Here is a 21,374-nt window from a genome sequence, read left to right as displayed (position 1 = left end):
TCATACTTTCGTTCAATTCGCAAGAGGCTGAATGTATCTCACAGGAGAAAGCATCTGAGTGAGCGAAACAGCGCCCCTCTGTCTCTCTACGTGTAGGCCATCTATCTGATGTCTGGTCCAAACAAGTATGACATTGTTGCCGGCATTAGCGTTGAAGGCAAGGGAAGCCAGAAAGCATCTGGCCTCTCTTGACAAAAAAAAAAAGTATAACAAATTTTCCAATCAGCGTTGAGTAAACTGAGCAAAATCAACTGTAAATGGTCCTGGCGCACCCAAAAAAAAGTGTTAGGGGAAGCCAGCTTGGATTTTGGCGTTACTCCTATCAAATCCAATTTTAGAGCATACATAATGGACAGAAAAATGTTGCATCTCGTTGTTGTCCTCAGGTGGCTAGCTAGCCTGCTAGCTAAAATTGTCCCGTTCCTAAATTAGCCATGGATGGAGATAGGGATTTGGACTTGTGGTTTTACTTAATTCTCAGTACTGGCAAATGATTAGAATGACGATTCTGATCCAACCATTAATTCATACATGGTGCCCCTGGCCTGAGAAGATGGAAGTTCAATATGTAGCTAGATGTAGAAGGTTAATGTTAACTAGCTAAGGCTGGTCATGAAAGGAAGTTACGCTAGCGAGCAAGCATTTTAGCCAGGTAGCCTAGGACAACAAAAAATAAAAGTGTCTACTGTATGACAGAGTGATATACCGTTTTGTCAACATGAAAGAGAGGAGGATGGCGTTTCTCTACCAGTAAGGTGAGTCAACATGTTTTCTATTTGCACGAATGCGCACTTATACACACATACAGAAATCAGAACCATGGATAGCCACATATTTAGCTTACGTTGATTGGACTAAATTGTTTTTGGTATCTTTTAGTTGTCACTGTATTAGACTAAGCGGTCAGAAGTGATTTGTTGATGTTGAAGTTGAAATGGTGCTGGAATAGTGGAGGCAGCTCCTGTTTTCTTTGCAACTTGCGGTAACTCTTTGTGGTTCTAAATCAATAGTTGTTTAGTGGTCCAAAAATGTCCAAAACATTAACTTGCTAGACCATGCTGTAGGTCATGTACCTACCTATCTGTCACAATGTGCTTTGTGGACTTCACTGGACAGAGTTTGCTACCCGGTTTTGTGAGAAAACAAAGGTGTGGTTGAATGTATTATTATTATTGTCTCGGCCTTTAGGCCTATATATCACGGTTGCAAGACATATTAATTAACAGACTATTGAGCAAACAACGCAATTACCCCAGTGATTTTACCCACGCACCGCTACTTGGTATCTAAACTGATCCATCAAATCGCGCTGTCGGTCCACATAAAACTGCATTACCCAAAACTATTTTCTCTCCTCATACATCGCAAAAAACATGGTCCGTGCATATCCCAATATATATCCCATATCTCAAGATTAAATGTAAAATGGTTATGCAAGGGTTATGTTTAGGGTCGGGACGTCCCAAGCATCCCATATAGCATTTGCCTTGCAAACATGGCGGCCTCTCAACAGGAGCAAAACAGCAGGAACGTTCTTGTTGATACATCCACATCTAATGCACATCAACAACAAGGAGAGAGGAAATCAGGGGCTATATCTTTTGGTTTTAGCAAAACTGTAAGTAAATTAAAATCTAGTCGGGATGAAGCTATCAACGCAGATGAGCGAGATTATTTAACCGGAGTCGATGGGAAAGAATTGCTAAGGTAAGCTAACGTTAGCTAGCTTCTAATGTTGGTGTCTAAATACAGTTGCATTAATACATATTGTTGCCTAGTAGTCAGCTAATAACGTTACTAGCCTGTATGTTGAATAAACATGTTGCTGTCCCTTTATGTATTCGCTAGTTAGCTATGTATTTAGCCACCGGTAGGAAAGACTACGGTTTAGAAACTCTTTGCGGGTAGAGTTGTAGCTACATGCCGGTAGCTACATTTCTTCTTTGGTATTATGGCGGCCCGCAAACAAATAATATGTTACTATTCTGTAGTAGCATTGGTTACTATTCCCTTGTATGAATTCATGACACTTTGTGAAAAATTGCCATACCAACTAACCCTGGCTGCACCCATTAAAACATCTACACAATTCCACTAATTTGGACCTATCTGATCCTACTCAAGGCCAGCAGCCTGGGAGGATGGGACACTATTGGTCAAAACATGTAACTTTTCTGCAGTAAAATGTTGTACCTATTCTCTGTGATTTTTACATTCCAATTCTGCGGTACAATTGACATCCATGGCCATTAATGCCAAAAAACAACCTTACGGAAGCACATGCTATTCCTATCACTCTCTACTGGCCTCTGCCTACTCACAGGAATCATCTTAGGATCCCTCACCCTGGACCAGTCTTCTTCTATACTACTCTCTTCACTGCCTCAGCATACAACACCTCCTGCACTACTCTTATCCTGGCAACCTGAACCTGCCTTTCTCTCTCTGGGCAGCTGTGATATCCAGCACCATGGGTACCCGTCCAGTTTACACACACAATTTTTTTCCACCAATACACATTCCTTTGTCTCATGTTCTCCTGCACACCTCTCACATTTAGGGGTTTCCCTCCATGCTTCCACATGACCATAAGCTTGACACCTAAAACGCCGTAATGGATTTGGGACAAAAACTCTCATGGGATAACTGACACGTCCTAACTTGACTTTATCTGGTAAAGCCTGCATCAAAACTCAAGAGTACAGACCGTGTCTTGTGTGTTTCACACCGCTCTCCAACGGGTTTGCATCGCACCAAATGGCAGGTGTCGCAGACACCGGGAAGCTTCAACATCAGTTGATCCTCATCAACACTTAACGCTACTCCAGTTATCACTCCTTTCAATGGCGCCCTGCTCCAGAGGAAAGCAAGTCACAGTTCTTGTCCCCAGTTACGTGGTGCAGAGCGCACGCTCCTAGTGGACAGCATAAACGCATAAAATTCCACTTCGAGTCACTTTCACCCACCCAACATTCCCCAACCTAACACCACATATGGATCTGCCAGAAGGAAATGATCCATTCTCTCCAAAAATCTCACTCACACTGGGCCAGAATCAACTCGGGACAAGGCTCAAACTCGGTGGTCTTCACCGCACCTGCCCCCGCAGTTAATTAATCTTCTCTCGTCATGTTCAATTTCCTTCTGTAGCTCTTCCAAAAGGTATGTGTGATCCACCACTCCATATTCACTCAAGATATGTTCCACCTTTTTGTTTCTGTCCACCGTCTTCACCTTCATCAGATCTTCCAGAAGGCATGTGCATTCCCCCATTCCATATTTACTTACAATGTGTTCCACTTTTCTCCTTTTTTTTCCTGTCCATTACCCCCACCTCATAGCCACAATGTCCATCCATAGCTACATTTCTTCTTCTTTGGGTTATACAGTGAACTACACGCAAAAAGGTGTGTTGTCACCACCAACTGTGTGGGATGAAAATAAAAGATCCTAAAAGACAAATGTGGATTAAAAAAACTCATACTGTCTACCTGAAAATCACTCATCGACATGCTCCATGCCTCATCTGTTAAAACGAATTATCCATGTCAAATCCCTACACAGTAGGAGCCTAGGAGGACAGCACATCTTCCATCGCCAATAACCTTTGTAAATCTTCCGCTGTGAATTCCTGAAGCTCCAGATATTTTCCTGCTGCCCCAGATACCTTCCTGCCGCAGCCACAATGATGTCCTATTTCTTTGAGTTCCTTTATACTTGAGCTGTGCAGTTTCACAGTTGCATTGAACGCCACAACATCCACTTTCTTTACGTACATCATGCCCAGTTCTCTTGGTTGACAAATAGCCCTATTCACTATGGGCATTGCTGCATCTACTACCATTTCTTCAACTTCACTTGCTCTTTGGAGATCCGATGGACCGCCCTAACTTTTGCCTCATCAACCTCCTTCACCCTTACAGGGCACTCCATGAACTCTATTGCAAAATGGATGTTCTTCACTCCAATCTTCTGTATAGTCCACCAGTCTGCACACACTTAAAACATGGTCAAATTCTTTACAATTCCTGCACTGTAATGGTTTGGGGACAAAAGCTTTTAATGCATACCTCAGCTTTACATGAGTAGGGAGGTGCTCATCATCAAAAAAAACGATAGAACCGACAAATTCTAGAACCAAAATAATTTATTTGAGTGTGAACTGTATTAATGTACTGTATTAAATGGACTGGAATTACACACATCATTCAAACGCACTTCGTTCAAAAGCAGAAGAGAACATGCAATTCTGGTACAGCACGTGTAACCTATAGAGGTACAAGTATTTGCGAATTTGATTTTAATTTTGAAATATAATAGGGCCTATTTGTACAGTGCGTTCGGAAAGTATTCAGACCCCTTCCCCTTTTCCACATTTTGTTACATTACAGCCTTATTCTAAAAATGATTTAATAAATAAATCCTCATCAATATCTCATTATAAAGCAAAAACAGTTTTTAATATAAAAGTTTTTCAAATGTATTAAAAAATAAAAACGGATAACTTATTTACAGACGTATTCAGACCCTTTGCTGTGAGACTCAATTGAGCTCAGGTGCATCCTGTTTCCATTGATCATCCTTGATGTTTCTACAACTTGATTGGAGTCCACCTGTGGTAAATTCAATTCATTGGACATGATTTGGAATTCTATTTTTATTTTTTTTTCAAATTTTATTTTACTAGGCAAGTCAGTTAAGAACAAATTCTTATTTTCAATGACGGCCTAGTGGGTTAACTGCCTGTTCAGGGGCAGAACGACAGATTTGTACCTTGTCAGCTCGGGGGTTTGAACTTGCAAACTTTCGGTTATGAGTCCAACGCTCTAACCACTAGGCTACCCTGCCGCCCCAAAAACCTGTCTATATAAAGGTCCCACAGTTGACAGTTGTCAGTGCATGTTAGAGCAAAAACCAAGCCATGAGGTCAAAGGAATTGTCCATAGAGCTTCGAGACAGGATTGTGTTGAGGCGCAGATCTGGGGAAGGGTACCACAACATTTCTGCAGCATTGAAGGTCACCAAGAACACAGTGACCTCCATCATTCTTAAATGGAAGAAGTTTGGAACCACCAAGACTCTTCCTAGAGCTGGCCGCCTGGCCAAACTGAGCAATCCGTGGAGAAGGGCCTTGGTCAGAGAGGTGACCAAGAAACCGATGGTCACTCTGACAGAGCTCCGGAGTTCCTCTGAACTTTCCAGAAGGACAACCATCTCTGCAGCACTCCACCAGGCCTTTATGGTAGAATGGCCAGACGGAAGCCACTCCTCAGTGCCAAAAAGGCACCTAAAGGACTCTGACCATGAGAAACAAGATTATCTGGTCTGATGAAACCCAGATTGAACACTTTGGCCTCAATGCCAAGTGTCACGTCTGGAGGAAACCAGGCACCGCTTATTGTCTGGCCAAAACCATCCCTACGGTGAAGCATGGTGGTGGCAGCATCATGCTGTGGGGATGCTTTTTCAGCGGCAGGGACTGGGAGACTAGTTGGAATCGAGGGAAAGATGAAAGGAGCAGAGAGATCCTTGAATGAAAACCTGCTCCAGAGCGCTCAGGACCTCAGACTGGGGTGAAGGTTCACTTTCCAACAGGACAACAACGCTAAGCACACGGCCAAGACAATGCAGGAGTGGCTTCGGGACAAGTGTCTGAATGTCCTTGAGTGGCCTAGCCAGAGCCCGGACTTGAACGCGATCGAACATCTCTGGAGAGGCCTGAAAATAGCTGTGCAGCGACGCTCCCCATCCAACCTGACAGAGCTTGGGAGGATCTGCAGAGAAGAATGGGAGAACCTCCCCAAATACAGGTGTGCCAAGCTTGTAGCGTCGTACCCCAAAAGACTCAAGGCTGTAATTGCTGCCAAAGGTGCTTCAATAAAGTACTGAGTAAAGGGTCTGAATACTTATGTAAATGTGATATTTAAGTTAATTTGCAAAAATGTATGAAACCAGTTTTTGCTTTGTCATTATGGGGTGTTGTGTGTAGATTTGATGAGGGGGGGGGGGGAAACACGAATCCATTTTAGAATAGAGCTGTAATGTAACAAAATGTGGAAAAAGCCAAGGGGTCTGAATACTTTCTGAATGCACTGTATAATTAGTAGGCTGACTTGTGTATATACCTTTTCATTATATTTCCCCTAAAGTTATTAGCCTACCTTTCTCTATTGCTGCTTCTTTCCTTCCTCGCTTTCAACAGTTAAATGAAACAAGTTTTGTTGTCCTTTATCTTCATTCTAATGACATCCTTGAATAGTATAGGGCTAGAATTAGATGCAGAAGCCTTTCACTTCTCTTCACAGATTGAATGGTTATAGGTCTGAATAAATAACTGCTAAAGCCTACCGCCATCGAGCGTCTCTTGGCTGCTGTATTTAACATTCAGCAAAAAAAAGAGCTTGCTTCCCTCTTCGAATAGTCTATTGGTATAAGTAATGGTGAAAAAACAATGTCCAGTAACTATTCAAGTCTAGCTTTTCCTGTATGAGACTCCAAGAGTTAAGGAGTGTTCTTTAAGGAGAGGCCAGCAGAGTACAGGTGCTTGCGTATTGCGCATGAGACAAAGGTTAGAAGCTTATTATGTTTAACCCAGCACAAATCAGTTAAATATAAGGCTAATACTGCATTGAATGTATTGCCTGAAAGAGGTAGGCTAGGACACCTACAGTTGAAGTCGGAAGTTTACATACACTTTAGCCAAATACATTTAAACTCAGTTTTTCACAATTCCTGACATTTTAATCCCAGTAAAAATTCCCTGTTTTTTAGTTCAGTTAGGATCACCACTTTATTTTAAGAATGTGAAATGTCAGAATAATAGTAGAGAATTATTTATTTCAGCTTTTATTTCTTTCATCACATTCCCAGTGGGTCAGACGTTTACATACACTCAATTAGTATTTGGTAGCGTTGCCTTTAAATTGTTTAACTTGGGTCAAAAGTTTCAGGTAGCCTTCCACAAGCTTCCCACAAAGTGTTAGGTGAATATTGGCCCATTCCTCCCGACAGAGCTGGTGTAACTGAGTCAGGTTTGCAGGCCTCCTTGCTCGCACACACCTTTTCAGTTCTGCTCACAAATTTTCTATAGGATTGAAGTCAGGGCTTTGTGATGGCCACTCCAATACCTTGACTTTGTTGTCCTTAAGCCATTTTGCCACAACTTTGGAAGTAAGCATGGGGTCATTGTCCAGTTGGAAGACCCATTTGCGACCAAGCTTTAACTTCCTGACTGATGTCTTGAGATGTTGCTTCAATATATCCAAATAATTTTCCTACCTCATGATGCCATATATTTTGTGAAGTGTTCCAGTCCCTCCTGTAGCAAAGCACCCCTACAACATGATGCTGCCACCCCCGTGCTTCACGGTTGGGATGGTGTTCTTGTGCTTGCAAGCCTCCCCCTTTTCCCTCCAAACATGACAATGGTTATTATGGCCTAACAGTTCTATTTTTGTTTCATCAGACCAGAGGACATTTCTCCAAAAAGAATGATCTTTGTCCCCATGTGCGGTTCCAACCGTAGTCTGGCTTTTTTATGGCGGTTTTGGAGCAGTGGCTTCTTCCTTGCTGAGCGGCCTTTCAGGTTATGTCGATATAGGACTCGTTTTACTGTGGATATAGATACTTTTGTACCCATTTCCTCCAGCATCTTCACAAGGTCCTTTGCTGTTGTTCTGGGATTAATTTGCACTTTTCGCACCAAAGTATGTTCATCTCTAGGAGACAGAACGCGTCTCCTTCCTGAGTGGTATGACGGCTGCGTGGTCCCATGGTGTTTATACTTGTGTACTATTGTTTGTACAGATGAATGTGGTACCTTCAGGCGTTTGGAAATTGCTCCCAAGGATGAACCAGACTTGTGGAGGTCTAACATTTTTTTCTGAGGTCTTGGCTGATTTCTTTTGATTTTTCAATGATGTCAAGCAAAGATTCACTGAGTTTGAAGGTAGGCATTGAAATACATTCACAGGTACACCTCCAATTGACTCAAATTATGTCAATTAGCCTATCAGAAGCCTCTAAAGCCATGACATAATTTTCTGGAATTTTCGAAGCTGTTTAAAGGCACAGTCAACTTAGTGAATGTAAACGTCTGACCCACTGAAATTATGATACAGTGAATTATAAGTGAAATAATCTGTCTGTTAACAATTGTTGGAAAAATTACTTGTCATGCACAAAGTAGATGTCCTAACCGACTTGCCAAAACTATAGTTTGTTAACAAGAAATGTGTGGAGTGGTTGAAAAACGAGTTTTAATGACTCCTAAGTGTATGTAAACTTCACACTTGCTGTGCCTTTCCCTTTTCCTCCACCCTCTCTCCTCCGTGACATGGAAACCGGTAAGTGTTCGAGGAGATGTCAATTCGTTAGTAGGCTAACTGAAGAGTGTCCTCCCCTCCTCGACGGAACCTCTGAGAAGCAAGCAAGAATAAGCAAGACATAGAATAAGGCTGTGACCTTGTGATTTCTCTTCAAAATAGAAGTCCCGCAATGAAGATGGTAAAAAATAATAATAGTCGAAATTTGTCAAATGTTATTAGGAAATGTTAGCAGACTTAGAATTTTATTTAACAATATCAAAAAAGGAAAATAGTCAATAGCCTAAATATTATTATTATTATTATTATTATTATCAACTTTAGGAAACACATTTAAATAACATTGTTATTTAGCCCATTCACAATGCACAATGTTCAGTATGTTTTACACAAGCCATTTTTGTCCACATTCACCAGAACGACTGCCCCCTCTCATTGAACCCACAAAGTTCAAGGCCGTACTGCAGGCATTGTTTGCAGAGAACAGAATTCCCCATTATAGTGAAGGGGAAAATGGCAACCTTCGTGGTCCATCTTCATGTAAATAAGTACATTTCTTGAAGACCATCACAGTACCAATAATTGCTTCTATTACACATCAGATGTATGTCCTTGAACCAATTATTTTAAAGAAGTTATAAGGAAAAGTAATAAGGATCATTGACTTTGTAGCTAATGGCAGCCTGCAGTATCTTGAGATACTCAATGTGAGGGGGCAGCACTGAGCTAGCTTGCAACGTTACTTTCTGGAGTAGGTCAAACTCAAATGTATGTCTCCATAAATTTACCACATTAGACACCATCTTAACCGACTCCCTTGGCTTCAAATGCACTATTGAGTCTACACATAGGAATGAATGGTGTCACGTGATCGATGGCTTTGTCCATTCATATAAACAGTCATTGACGTTCCCCTCGCGGCCTCTCCTCGATTTACCTTTACGTCCTCCTTTTGAAATGGGTCAATCTAATTGAGAAAAGGCCTGGGGGTGCGTCCCAATATCTACTTTCTCCTGAAATGTGTACAATCCCTCACTACTTCCCAAAAATCTGGATTGGTGGAGCCATGGGTTCCTGGGAATTTTCACTATCTTATATCAGTCATTTCCTTTCAAGTCAGTGAAGGAAAGCACACCAGTGCACCCTTTGGGAGGAAGCTTTGCAAAGGCTAATTGTTGTCTAGTTAGTAAATTCCTTCTACCTCCTTTGTCTGTCTTAGTATCAAGCCTGTGGAGAAGCCGAAGGAGCTGATCATTCCACTTATCCAAAGGAATCGCTGGTGCAGCAGGCAGGAAAACAGAGCTGGCCAGGTCCAGGGGCACGGTGATGGAGGGGGGGATAAGGCCAAAACACAACCCCCCTCTCAGGAGCAGGACTCTGTGGAATCACAGGCTGTCAAAGAAATTATTGAAGGTGCATGTCTGTGTGTCAGCTTCAGTTACTACTTCAGTGAAGATAGCCAATCAGAAATTAGCACCTTATCCTAATGTTGTGAATCCACTGTTAATACTTGAATCACTCTTTCAATATCACATCTCTCTTTCAGAATCTCAGAGGCAGCTTGACCAGTGGAAAAATGGGGACCAAGCAGACCCCAACCTCACCATCCCCCTGCTGATGCAGAACCAGGCTCCACAGGGGTTTGAGGATGGAGACCACATCAAGGTGGACCTGCGACCAGAGTCTGTAAGTATGGGGCGAGGGTCAGAGGAACCTTATCCGTTACCGTCTGGTTCTTGGGTCTTGTTGTGTCAATAGACTGTGAAGTAAATTCAATGCATTTTCACAGCAAATGTTATGTGTGAAGTCAAATTAGGACGGGCAACTTTAACAGAGGGCGACTGAAAGTTGTGTCAGGTTACAAGAGAGAAGTTGATTCCTAAACAGAGATGGGAAGTTATGATAAGCATGAGTGAATGAGAGCACGCAATGGATTAACAAGTGTGTGAAAGTCAGATCAACAGAATGTCTACGATGACAGATGGAGGTGGACTGACCAGTTTAACTGGGACTGAAACCAGAGACTGTGTGAAAGTGCTGACCGCAGGATATTTCCACCAAACCGAACCGTGCCAACAGAGAAGTGTGTGTGCATGACACGTACTCACTTCAAATCTGACAGCATCTTACGAACGAGATGACACTGGCTTGCCCTCCCTCTCCCTAGAGACCAACAGTCATCTTCCTTTGTGCATCTCTTTCTCATCACCCATCCGCCACCCTCTCATCACTGTCATCTCACATCTGTCTTGACTCTAGATACAGTGCCTTCAGAAAGTATTCATACCCCTTGACATTTTTCCACATTTTGATGTTACAGCCTGAATTTAAAATTGATTACATTTTTTAAATTATTTTTTTGTCACTGACCTACAGACAATGCCTTATAATGTCATTTCAATTATGTTTTTCGAAAAAAAAAAAAGGTAAAGTAATGAAAAGCTGAAATGTCTTGAGTCAATAACTATTCAACCCCCTTTGTTATGGAAAGCCTAAATAACTTCAGGAGTAAACATGTGCATAATGCATAAACAAGTCACATAATGAGTTGCATGGACTCTCTGTGTGTGTGTGCAAAAATATTGTTTAACATTGTTTTTTTAATGACTACCTCATCTCTGTACCCCACACATACAATTATCTGTAAGGTCCCTCAGTCAAGCAAGTGAATTTCAAACACAGATTCGACCAGGAAGGTTTTCCAATGCCTCGCAAAGGGCACCTTTTGGTAGATGGGGAATATATATACATACAGTGGGGCAAAAAAGTATTTGGTCAGCCACCAAAAGTTCTCCCACTTAAAAAGATGAGGCCTGTAATTTTCATCATTGGTACACTTCAACTATGACAGACAAAATGAGGGGAAAAAATCCAGAAAATCACATTGTAGGATTTTTAATGAATTTATTTGCAAATTATGGTGGAAAATAAGTATTTGGTCAATAACAAAAGTTTATCTCAAATCTTTGTTATATACCCTTTGTTGGCAATGACAGAGGTCAAATGTTTTCTGTAAGTCTTCATAAGGTTTTCACACACTGATGCTGGTATTTTGGCCCATTCCTCCATGCAGATCTCCTCTAGAGCAGTGATGTTTTGGGGCTGTTGCTGGGCAACATGGACTTTCAACTCCCTCCAAAGATTTTCTATGGGGTTGAGATCTGGAGACTGGCTAGGCCACTCCAGGACCTTGAAATGCTTTTTACGAAGCCATTCCTTCGTTGCCCGGGCGGTGTGTTTTGGATCATTGTCATGCTGAAAGACCCAGCCACGTTTCTTCTTCAATGCCCTTGCTGATGGAAGGAGGTTTTCACTCAAAATCTCACGATACATGGCCCCATTCATTCTTTCCTTTACACGGATCAGTCGTCCTGGTCCCTTTGCAGAAAAACAGCCCCAAAGCATGATGTTTCCACCCCCAATCTTCACAGTAGGTATGGTGTTCTTTGGATGCAACTCAACATTCTTTGTCACCCAAACACGATGAGTTTTTACCAAAAAGTTATATTTTGGTTTCATCTGACCATATGACATTCTCCCAATCTTCTCCTGGATCATCCAAATGCTTTCTAGCAAACTTCAGATGGGCCTGGACATGTACTGGCTTAAGCAGGGGGACACGTCTGGCACTGCAGGATTTGAGTCCCTGGCGGCGTAGTGTGTTACTGATGGTAGGCTTTGTTACTTTGGTCCCAGCTCTCTGCAGGTCATTCACTAGGTCCCCCCCGTGTGGTTCTGGGATTTTTGCTCACTGTTCTTGTGATCATTTTGACCCCACGGGGTGAGATCTTGCGTGGAGCCCCAGATCGAGGGAGATTATCAGTCGTCTTGTATGTCTTCCATTTCCTAATAATTGCTCCCACAGTTGATTTCTTCAAACCAAGCTGCTTACCTATTGCAGATTCAGTCTTCCCAGCCTGGTGCAGGTCTACAATTTTGTTTCTGGTGTCCTTTGACAGCTCTTTGGTCTTGGCCATAGTGGAGTTTGGAGTGTGACTGTTTGAGATTGTGGACAGGTGTCTTTTATACTGATAACAAGTTCAAACAGGTGCCATTAATACAGGTAACGAGTGCAGGACAGAGGAGCCTCTTAAAGAAGAAGTTACAGGTCTGTGAGAGCCAGAAATCTTGCTTGTTTGTAGGTGACCAAATACTTATTTTCCACCATAATTTGCAAATAAATTCATAAAAAATCCTACAATGTGATTTTCTGGATTTTTTTTCTTCTAATTTTGTCTGTCATAGTTGAAGTGTACCTACGATGAAAATTACAGGCCTCATCTTTTTAAATGGGAGAACTTGCACAATTGGTGGCTGACTAAATACTTTTTTGCCCCACTGTATATATATTTTTTAAAGCAGACATTGAACATCCCTTTGAGCATGGTGAAGTTATTAATTTAACTTTGGATGGTGCATCACTACACCCAGTCACTACAAAGATACAGGCATATTTCCTAACTATGTTTGCCAGAGAGGAAGGAAACCGCTCGGGGATTTCACCATGAGGCCAATGGTGACTTTAAAACAGTTATAGAGTTTTAATGATTTGATAGAAAACTGAGGATGGATCAACAACATTGAAGTTACTCCACAATACTAACCTAATTGACTGTGAAAAGAAGGAAGCCTGTAGCGTATTAAACTATTCCAAAACATGCATCCTGTTTGCAGAAAGGTACTAAATTAATACTGCCAAAAATGTGGCAAAGCAATTCACTTTTTGTTCTGAATACAAAGTGTTGTGTTTGGGGCAAATACAACACATTCTTGCTCACACTCTTGCTGCTGGTGAGTCTGATCCACCTCTATGCAGACAACACCATTCTGTATACTTCTGGCCCTTCTTTGGACACTGTGTTAACAACCCTCCAGATGAGCTTCAATGCCATACAACTCTCCTTCCGTGGCCTCCAATTGCTCTTAAATACAAGTAAAACTAAATGCATGCTCTTCAAACGATCGCTACCTGCCCGCCTGTCCAACATCACTACTCTGGACGGCTCTGACTTAGAATATGTGGACAACTACAAATACTTAGGTGTCTGGTTAGACTGTAAACTCTCCTTCCAGACCCACATCAAACATCTCCAATCCAAAGTTAAATCTAGAATTGGCTTTCTATTCCACAACAAAGCATCCTTCACTCATGCTGCCAAACATACCCTTGTAAAACTGACCATCCTACCAATCCTCGACTTCGGCGATGTCATTTACAAAATAGCCTCCTATACCCTACTCAATAAATTGGATGCAGTCTATCACAGTGCCATCCATTTTGTCACCAAAGCCCCATATACTTCCCACTACTGCGACCTGTACGCTCTCGTTGGCTGGCCCTCGCTTAATACTCGTCTCCAAACCCACTTGCTCCAGGTCATCTATAAGACCCCTTTAGGTAAAGAACCCCCTTATCTCAGCTTGCTGGTCACTATAGCAGCACCCACCTGTAGCATGCGCTCCAGCAGGTATATCTCTCTGGTCACCCCCAAAACCAATTCTTCCTTTGGCCTCTCATTCCATTTATCGTCTGCCAATGAATGGAAAAAACTACAAAAATCTCTGAAACTCAGAGCAGCTCACAGATTACTGCACCTATACATAGCCCATCTATAATTTAGCCCAAAACAACTACCTCTTTCCCTACAGTATTTATTTTTATTTTGCTCCTTTGCACCCCATTATTTCTCTCTACTTTGCAAATTCTTCCATTGCAAATCTACCATTCCAGTGTTTTACTTGCTATATTGTATTTACTTTGACACCATGGCCTTTTTTTGCCTTCACCTCCCTTATCTCTCCTCACTTGCTCACATTGTATATAGACTTATTTTTCTACTGTATTATTGACTGTATGTTTGTTTTACTCCATGTGTAACTCTGTTGTTGTATGTGTCGAACTGCTTTGCTTTATCTTGGCCAGGTCGCAATTGTAAATGAGAACTTGTTCTCAACTTGCCTACCTGGTTAAATAAAGGTGAAATAATAAAAAATAAAAAAAACATTACCGAGTACCACTCTACATATGCTTGAAAATAAGTGGTGGCTGCATCATGTTATGGGTATGCTTGTAATCACTAAGGACTGGGGAGTTTTTAAATACAAAAAATAAACTAAGGGAGCTAAGCACAGAAAAAATCCTAGAGGAAAACCTGGTTCAGTCTGCTTTCCACCAGACTGTGGGAAATGAATTCTACAAAGTATTGACTGGGGGTGTGAATACTTATGTAAATGAGATTGCATTTTCTAAAAGTCACTTTGTCATTATGGGTTATGTGTGTAGATGGGTGAGAATTATTCTTTATTTATTTTGAATGCAGGCTGTAACACAACAATGTGGAATAAGTCAAGGGGTATGAATACTTTCTGAATGCACCGTATTAGGGAGGGGCTGAGGAGCTGGCTCATTCCACCTCTATGCTTCTCCCACTATTGTGTGATCCCAGCTTCCCCTAGAGCAGACAGAGCCCATAAGGGAGCTAGTGAGGAGCATGGCACTGGGACAGACAGCACCCACAATAATGACAGCAACATGTCTCTACAGTGCTGTGATGTGGTTGGTGACCTCAGTCAACTTGGTCTGACTGAGTCTGTCAGCCTAGAGCCAAAGGATTGTATAACAACAACATTGGAATCAGCTATTTCTGTCTGTGTATGGAGTCCGGACATACACAAGCATCTGTCAGTCTATAGAAACACTATCTGGCAGGCTGACACAAATGACAATCAGATGTACAGAGCATTAGACTGTACCAGTAGGTGTGTAAATAGTGATGTCAGTGAGAAAAACAGTCTGAGACTGCATATAGAATGTGACGTGTGTCTTCAGTCCACAGAGGCAGACTATGACAGTGTTCCTGTGGAGGTGTACGGGTTAGCCATGCTGAAGGGGATGGGCTGGAAGGCCGGAGAGGGCATCGGGCGGACCTTCAAACAGTACGTATTCTCTCTCATAGTCAGTCTTCATCCCCAATCTCCGTGTTATTTTTAGTGCCTTTAAAATATCTGGTTTGCTTGTCTGCTTTATTTATAATGCCAATAGTATCCACTCTTGTTGCATCAGGTTTTTGGCATTGGACTTATATTACAGAAAATAAGTAATGACAGGATGATTATGCTGTTTTCCCCAGAGTACAGTAAATAATGTAGTTTTAGTAATGCAATCTTACTGTGGTTGGCCACTGTTGTTTTTAATCTTCAAGCCCATCTGTTTTGCTAGTCTGCAAATATAAACCCATTGACTCATAGACATAGGGGTCGACCTCATCCCATTATACTTCCTAGTTCACTCCCACCCAGGGTTGACAGTAAGCCGGAACGGTCCGGTACGAAGTCCCAGCAAAGCAAATAGTGTGGGTTACGCAATACCGGTAAAACATGAGCCCATCACTATCATTAATACACAGATTCCATGAAAACTGTAGGCTATTACACTTTATCAGGACCGCATGGGAAATGATCTAATTGACTTGTGTAGACCTAATGAATGGGCAATTGTCAATGTCATTCATAACACTTTTTGGTGTTTTGTAAGTGATGTCTCTCTACTTTTAGGCCTATCAAATGGCACTGTATGGACGCGGGAATTATTTTAGAGGGGAGTAGCCTAATAGTTGGAATAGGAACTGAAGTCTGGACACTGACTGTAGGCCTCACGTAGCCTATTATAATGTTAACTTCTGCTGAATGAAGTGTTCCTCGCAGTAAAATTACAGAGCAAATCTACATTTTGTCTCGGGAATAGGAGTAGAGAAATAGGATTCCTTTCAGCATCTTGAAAGAATGAAAATATGCGCTTAGGGACCTGTTGTGTAGCCTAAACGAGCAATTTCTTTCAGCAACTTTAAAGCTGACAGTTTTATTTTCAACCACATAAAATATGCATCCAAGATTAACTGAAATACTATCAGAAACATGTTGGATCGTTTTCAAAGCTTTTGATTTCCTTGAAACCAGCAAACTGGCATCATTTGGAAATATCCATTGTCCCTAAATCCTCGCTTCGTGAGAGAAGCAGGAATGAAAGAACTTTACCGATGTCAACTAGATTGTTGATGATGCATTGATCATTCTTTCGATTCATGACATTGTTCTGGGGAGCAAGGCTTTATTTAGAATTCTAGACAAGCATCAAGTAATGACAGAAGAGAAACTGCATGTAGGCTATCTAATTATAGACAAGTTGACTAACAAAATGTTGGAAATTATAATCAGATAAATATCTGAATGAGGCTGAAAAACCACCGTCCTTGAGTAACATGCACATGTAGACTACATGAGCCTTTCGAAGTAATTGTTTGACAGTCAGATTAATGCATGACCGGTTGTGTTTATGCCACATGAAAAGGTAGGCTAATACATTTTAAAAGTTAAATGACAAATCTTGACTATTAGGCCCATAGAGATGCTATGAAATGAATACAGATTCCATATGTCATTCAATGATTAAGCCCATAAAAATACAAATAAAGTAGATTTTAAAAAGCTCCTTCACACACAGGAGTACCAGGAAGAATCTACTTTCACCCTGCTCCCACCTAATCTCTCTCTCTCTCTCCCCTCTCGCTCTAGGGATGTGAAGCCTATAGAGCATCAGCTGAGGCCGAAGGGTCTGGGTCTGGGAGCTGACCGCTCTGCTATACGGGACCTGGAGCCCAGCGGGCCCCGGAGGCCTCCCAAGCCAGGTGATGAGCGGAAGGATGAGACCTTGGTCCTGGGGCCTGGAGGCCATGTGCTGGTGGAGTCTGGAGCACACAAGGACCTGTACGGGAAGGTGAGATATCTGGCTTTGTTTGTCTGGACTCTCTGGAACTACAGAAAGCAACAGCAATCTCCTGAGAACATGACACTGTGGCATATCACTATCTCGTAGGCCATCTTAGGCGTCATAGTTGTTGTTTCAGAGCAAGACAATTAGCTTTACTTTGCTCACATGTAACTGTCTCTCTACTTGTGCCTTTGCACACTGATGGACTGTTTTGTCTCCCCCTCCTTGCAACACCCCTCCTATTGCCCCAACATTCCTATGTTACAGATTGAAGGAGTTGATCCGGACAATGCACGAGTAGTGGTCAAGCTTGCGATTGGTAGCAAGACTGTGACAATCAGTCAATATGCACTGAAACTGGTTGACCGCACAGAATATGACAAAAACGGCAAAGACCTCAGTAAGTTTCTCCTACCACCATGTTAGTTTTGTGATTGCTCTCTGAAATGACATTGAACCTGTTTACCGTAAAATATTGGAATAATTTAGTTGAGCAAACAGATGTCATACAGGGTCATGGAAATGTTCTTTCCATGACTATTTCCAATATTGTTGTCTTGGCAATACTGAGACACCCACTCACTACATGGATGGAAGGTTCTAGACCAGAACAAGGGGGAAAAAACAGCCGAAGGGCAGACTGGTCTGTTGTTGAGTGATGAGCTGGGCTGATTCCACAGGCTCTCTCTCTCTCTCTCCTTTAGCTAAGTGACATTTGAGCCTCTGTGTGAAAAGGAGCCATATGGCCTTTTACCATTCCAACCCAAAACAGCCATGCTATCACTGCTCTTATTGTCAGTAATCAGAAGGACCCGTTTCTGTAGTGGAGGGAGGTTCACACACAAGCAATGGCCTTCAAATATACACTGGTACTGTTGTTTGTGAACAGGCAAATTGTACTGCTCTCATGTGGCTTATTTGTTATTGCTGAATAGGTCTATGTATCGGCACTACCATAGCAATAATGCAGATGAGACTGCTTGATCATTGTGATGAAACTGTTTAATGGAGCCCCCTTGGACTGTTCGTGACGTTGCAATTGTAACACTATCTTTCTACCAATCAGGTCGCCTCAGCAGGGCCCACAAAGACAAGGAGAAAGAGAAGGAGCGGCAGAGACGGGAGGAGAAAGAGAGGAGGAGTAATAAGGAAGAGGAGAGGAAGAAAAGTAGATCTTCTGAGAGGGACAGGGATGGAGGGAAGGACCAGAGGAAAAGGAAACACCGGGATTCTAGTCAGGACAGGTAGAGGATCCTGAAAATATGGGATGAGGTTGGAAGTGTAGGATTCATAAAATAAAAAAGTAAATAAAATAAATACAAGAGGTTAACTAATGACTTAGTTTATGTTGGATTACCGTACTCCTTCATAAATTCTCAATCTAAAGCAATTATTTACTCACACCATTTCATTTGATAACATATAATGAAATGATTTGAGAGTAAATAATTGCTTCAAATTTATTTTTTTTATTTATCACCTTTTCCCTTCTCTCCTTAGAGAGAAGCCCCAGGCAAAGCTACCTCCTGCTGCCCCCTCCTGGCTCCAGAGGGACCTGAAAGTTCGCTTTGTAGATAAAGCCTTCAAAGGGGGAAAATACTACAATTCAAAGGTATTAACACTAGGGGCACTGGTACACAATTCATTGCCTGTTGACACTTTACAGCCCACTACAGTTCTGTGTTGTTGATCTTCAGAATCAGTTTAATGAATGTCCTATGCTGTTTTTTGAAGATGCGAATAGAGGATGTCTTGTCGCCAAACATCTGTGTGTGTCGTACTGAGGAGGGCAGATTCTTAGATGGTGAGTTCAAGGTTTACTGCTGAATTACATTCTACCTACTCCAACCCATATTCTTTTAACTGGTGTTCCCTCTACTCATCTAATTGTTCCTTCAATGATGCCCTTATGTCTTCATGATAACATAGATGTGAAACAGACGATGCTGGAGACCATTGTGCCAAAGACCGACTCTGAGGACATCATGGTTGTACTTGGCGAACACAGGGGGCAGGTGAGTGAGTGGATGGGTTCATCGTTATCACTTTGCCTGTAAAATATCCATGCGGATTTGTTTCATTACTGATTGGATTGAAGCAGTACAACATGTTAAATATTGAAGTGTCTGTAGTTAATGACATGGTGTTGTTCCAGATAGGTCGTATTCTCCAGAGGGACCGAGACAGGAGCAGAGCCATGGTGCAGCTGGACAGATATGAGGAGAAAGTCTTCACCCTGGACTATGACTCCATCTGCCATTACGTAGGAGGGGGAGATCACTGACACCCTCTGCTTTTACCATATAACTAGTGATGTACTGTTAAAATATTGGTGGGGGAATAAAGTAACTCTCCCTATACGTTCAATGCATTTTTCCCCACATTAGGTGGGTAAACGCTTGCGCAAAATTTAAAAAGTTGCGTAAACCGCAAGAGCGTTTATCCTCCACTTCAACACTGATCTCAACCTGCCCCAAACATGTCGTTTTCATTTTACAAAGTTTGGTCATAAAATGCAAGAGTGTGTATGTACAGTGAGTAACTTTTGTCAGTGTATCTTTGTAATAAAATCATGTCAACAGCAAAGCCATTTTGTCCTTTGTCCTGACAAGTGGCAATATTACAACAGTAATGGCATAATCATGCTGTTGGCAATACACACACAGTTGAAGTTTACATAGGTTGGAGTCATTAACTAATTTTTCAACCACTCCACAAATTTCTTGTTAACAAACTATAGTTTTGCCAAGTCAGTTAGGACATCTACTTTGTGCATGACACAAGTCATTTTTCCAACAATTGTTGAAACAGATTTTCACTACATCAATTCCAGTGGGTCAGAAGTTTACATACACTAAGTTGACTGAAGACCTCAAAGTCTGGATCAGATGGTGCCAAGCGTGTGTGGTAGCAACCAGGTGAGCAGTACAAAGACAACTGTGTCTTGTCTACAGTCAAGCATGGTGGTGGGAGTGTCATGGTCAGGGGCTGCAAGAGTGCTGCCGGCACTGGGGAGCTACAGTTCATTGAGGGAACCATGAATGCCAACATGTACTGTGACATACTGAAGCAGAGCATGATCCCCTCCCTTCGGAGACTGGGCCGCAGGGCAGTATTCCAACATGATAACGATCCCAAACACACCTCCAAGACAACCACTGCCTTGCTAAAGAAGCTGAGGGTAAAGGTGATGGACTGGCCAAGCATGTCTCCAGACCTAAACCCTATTGAGCATCTGTGGGGCATCCTCAAACGGAAGGTGGAGGAGTGCAACATCCACCAGCTCCGTGATGATGTCATGGAGGAGTGGAAGAGGACTCCAGTGGCAACCTGTGAAGCTCTGGTGAACTCCATGCCCAAGAGGGTTAAGGCAGTGCTGGAAAATGGTGGCCACACACAACATTGACACTTTGGGCCCAATTTGGACATTTTCACTTAGGGGTGTACTCACTTTTGTTGCCAGCGGTTTAGACATTAATGGCTGTGTCAGTTATTTTGAGGGGACAGCAAATTTACACTTATACAAGCTGTACACTCACTACTTTACATTGTAGCAAAGTGTAATTTCTTCAGTGTTGTCACATGAAAAGATACACTCAAATATTTACAAAAATGTGAGGGGTGTACTCACTTTTGTGATATATTGTGTGTGTGTGTGTGTGTGTGTGTATATATACAGTGCCTTGCGAAAGTATTCGGCCCCCTTGAACTTTGTGACCTTTTGCCACATTTCAGGCTTCAAACATAAAGATATAAAACTATTTTTTTGTGAAGAATCAACAACAAGTGGGACACAATCATGAAGTGGAACGACATTTATTGGATATTTCAAACTTTAACAAATCAAAAACTTAAAAATTGGGCGTGCAAAATTGTTCAGCCCCCTTAAGTTAATACTTTGTAGCGCCACCTTTTGCTGCGATTACAGCTGTAAGTCGCTTGGGGTGTATCTATCAGTTTTGCACATCGAAAGACTGACATTTTTTCCCATTCCTCCTTGCAAAACAGCTCGAGCTCAGTGAGGTTGGATGGAGAGCATTTGTGAACAGCAGTTTTCAGTTCTTTCCACAGATTCTCGATTGGATTCAGGTCTGGACTTTGACTTGGCCATTCTAACACCTGGATATGTTTATTTTTGAACCATTCCATTGTAGATTTTGCTTTCATCTGACCAGAGCACCTTCCACATGTTTGGTGTGTCTCCCAGGTGGCTTGTGGCAAACTTTAAACAACACTTTTATGGATATCTTTAAGAAATGGCTTTCTTCTTGCCACTCTTCCAT

General features: G+C 42.0%; 1 protein-coding gene across 1 annotated transcript; it reads left to right on the top strand.

The window, feature by feature from the left end:
* Window positions 1–1,288: 1,288 nt before the first annotated feature.
* LOC110492774 (G-patch domain and KOW motifs-containing protein) lies at window positions 1,289–19,677 on the top strand. The gene is made up of 11 exons (XM_021567254.3): window positions 1,289–1,707; window positions 9,544–9,737; window positions 9,871–10,010; window positions 15,154–15,260; window positions 16,896–17,097; window positions 17,359–17,491; window positions 18,158–18,335; window positions 18,592–18,703; window positions 18,826–18,895; window positions 19,021–19,106; window positions 19,247–19,677. The coding sequence occupies exons 1-11, from the start codon at window positions 1,496–1,498 to the stop codon at window positions 19,373–19,375; spliced, it is 1,563 nt and encodes a 520-aa protein (XP_021422929.3). The 5' UTR covers window positions 1,289–1,495; the 3' UTR covers window positions 19,376–19,677.
* The last annotated feature ends 1,697 nt before the right edge of the window (window positions 19,678–21,374 follow it).

Source organism: Oncorhynchus mykiss, chromosome 16, assembly GCF_057628025.1.
Source record: "Oncorhynchus mykiss isolate SJ-2025 chromosome 16, ASM5762802v1, whole genome shotgun sequence".
Taxonomy (NCBI): Eukaryota; Metazoa; Chordata; class Actinopteri; order Salmoniformes; family Salmonidae; genus Oncorhynchus; species Oncorhynchus mykiss.
This window is presented reverse-complemented; position numbering and strand designations above follow the sequence as displayed.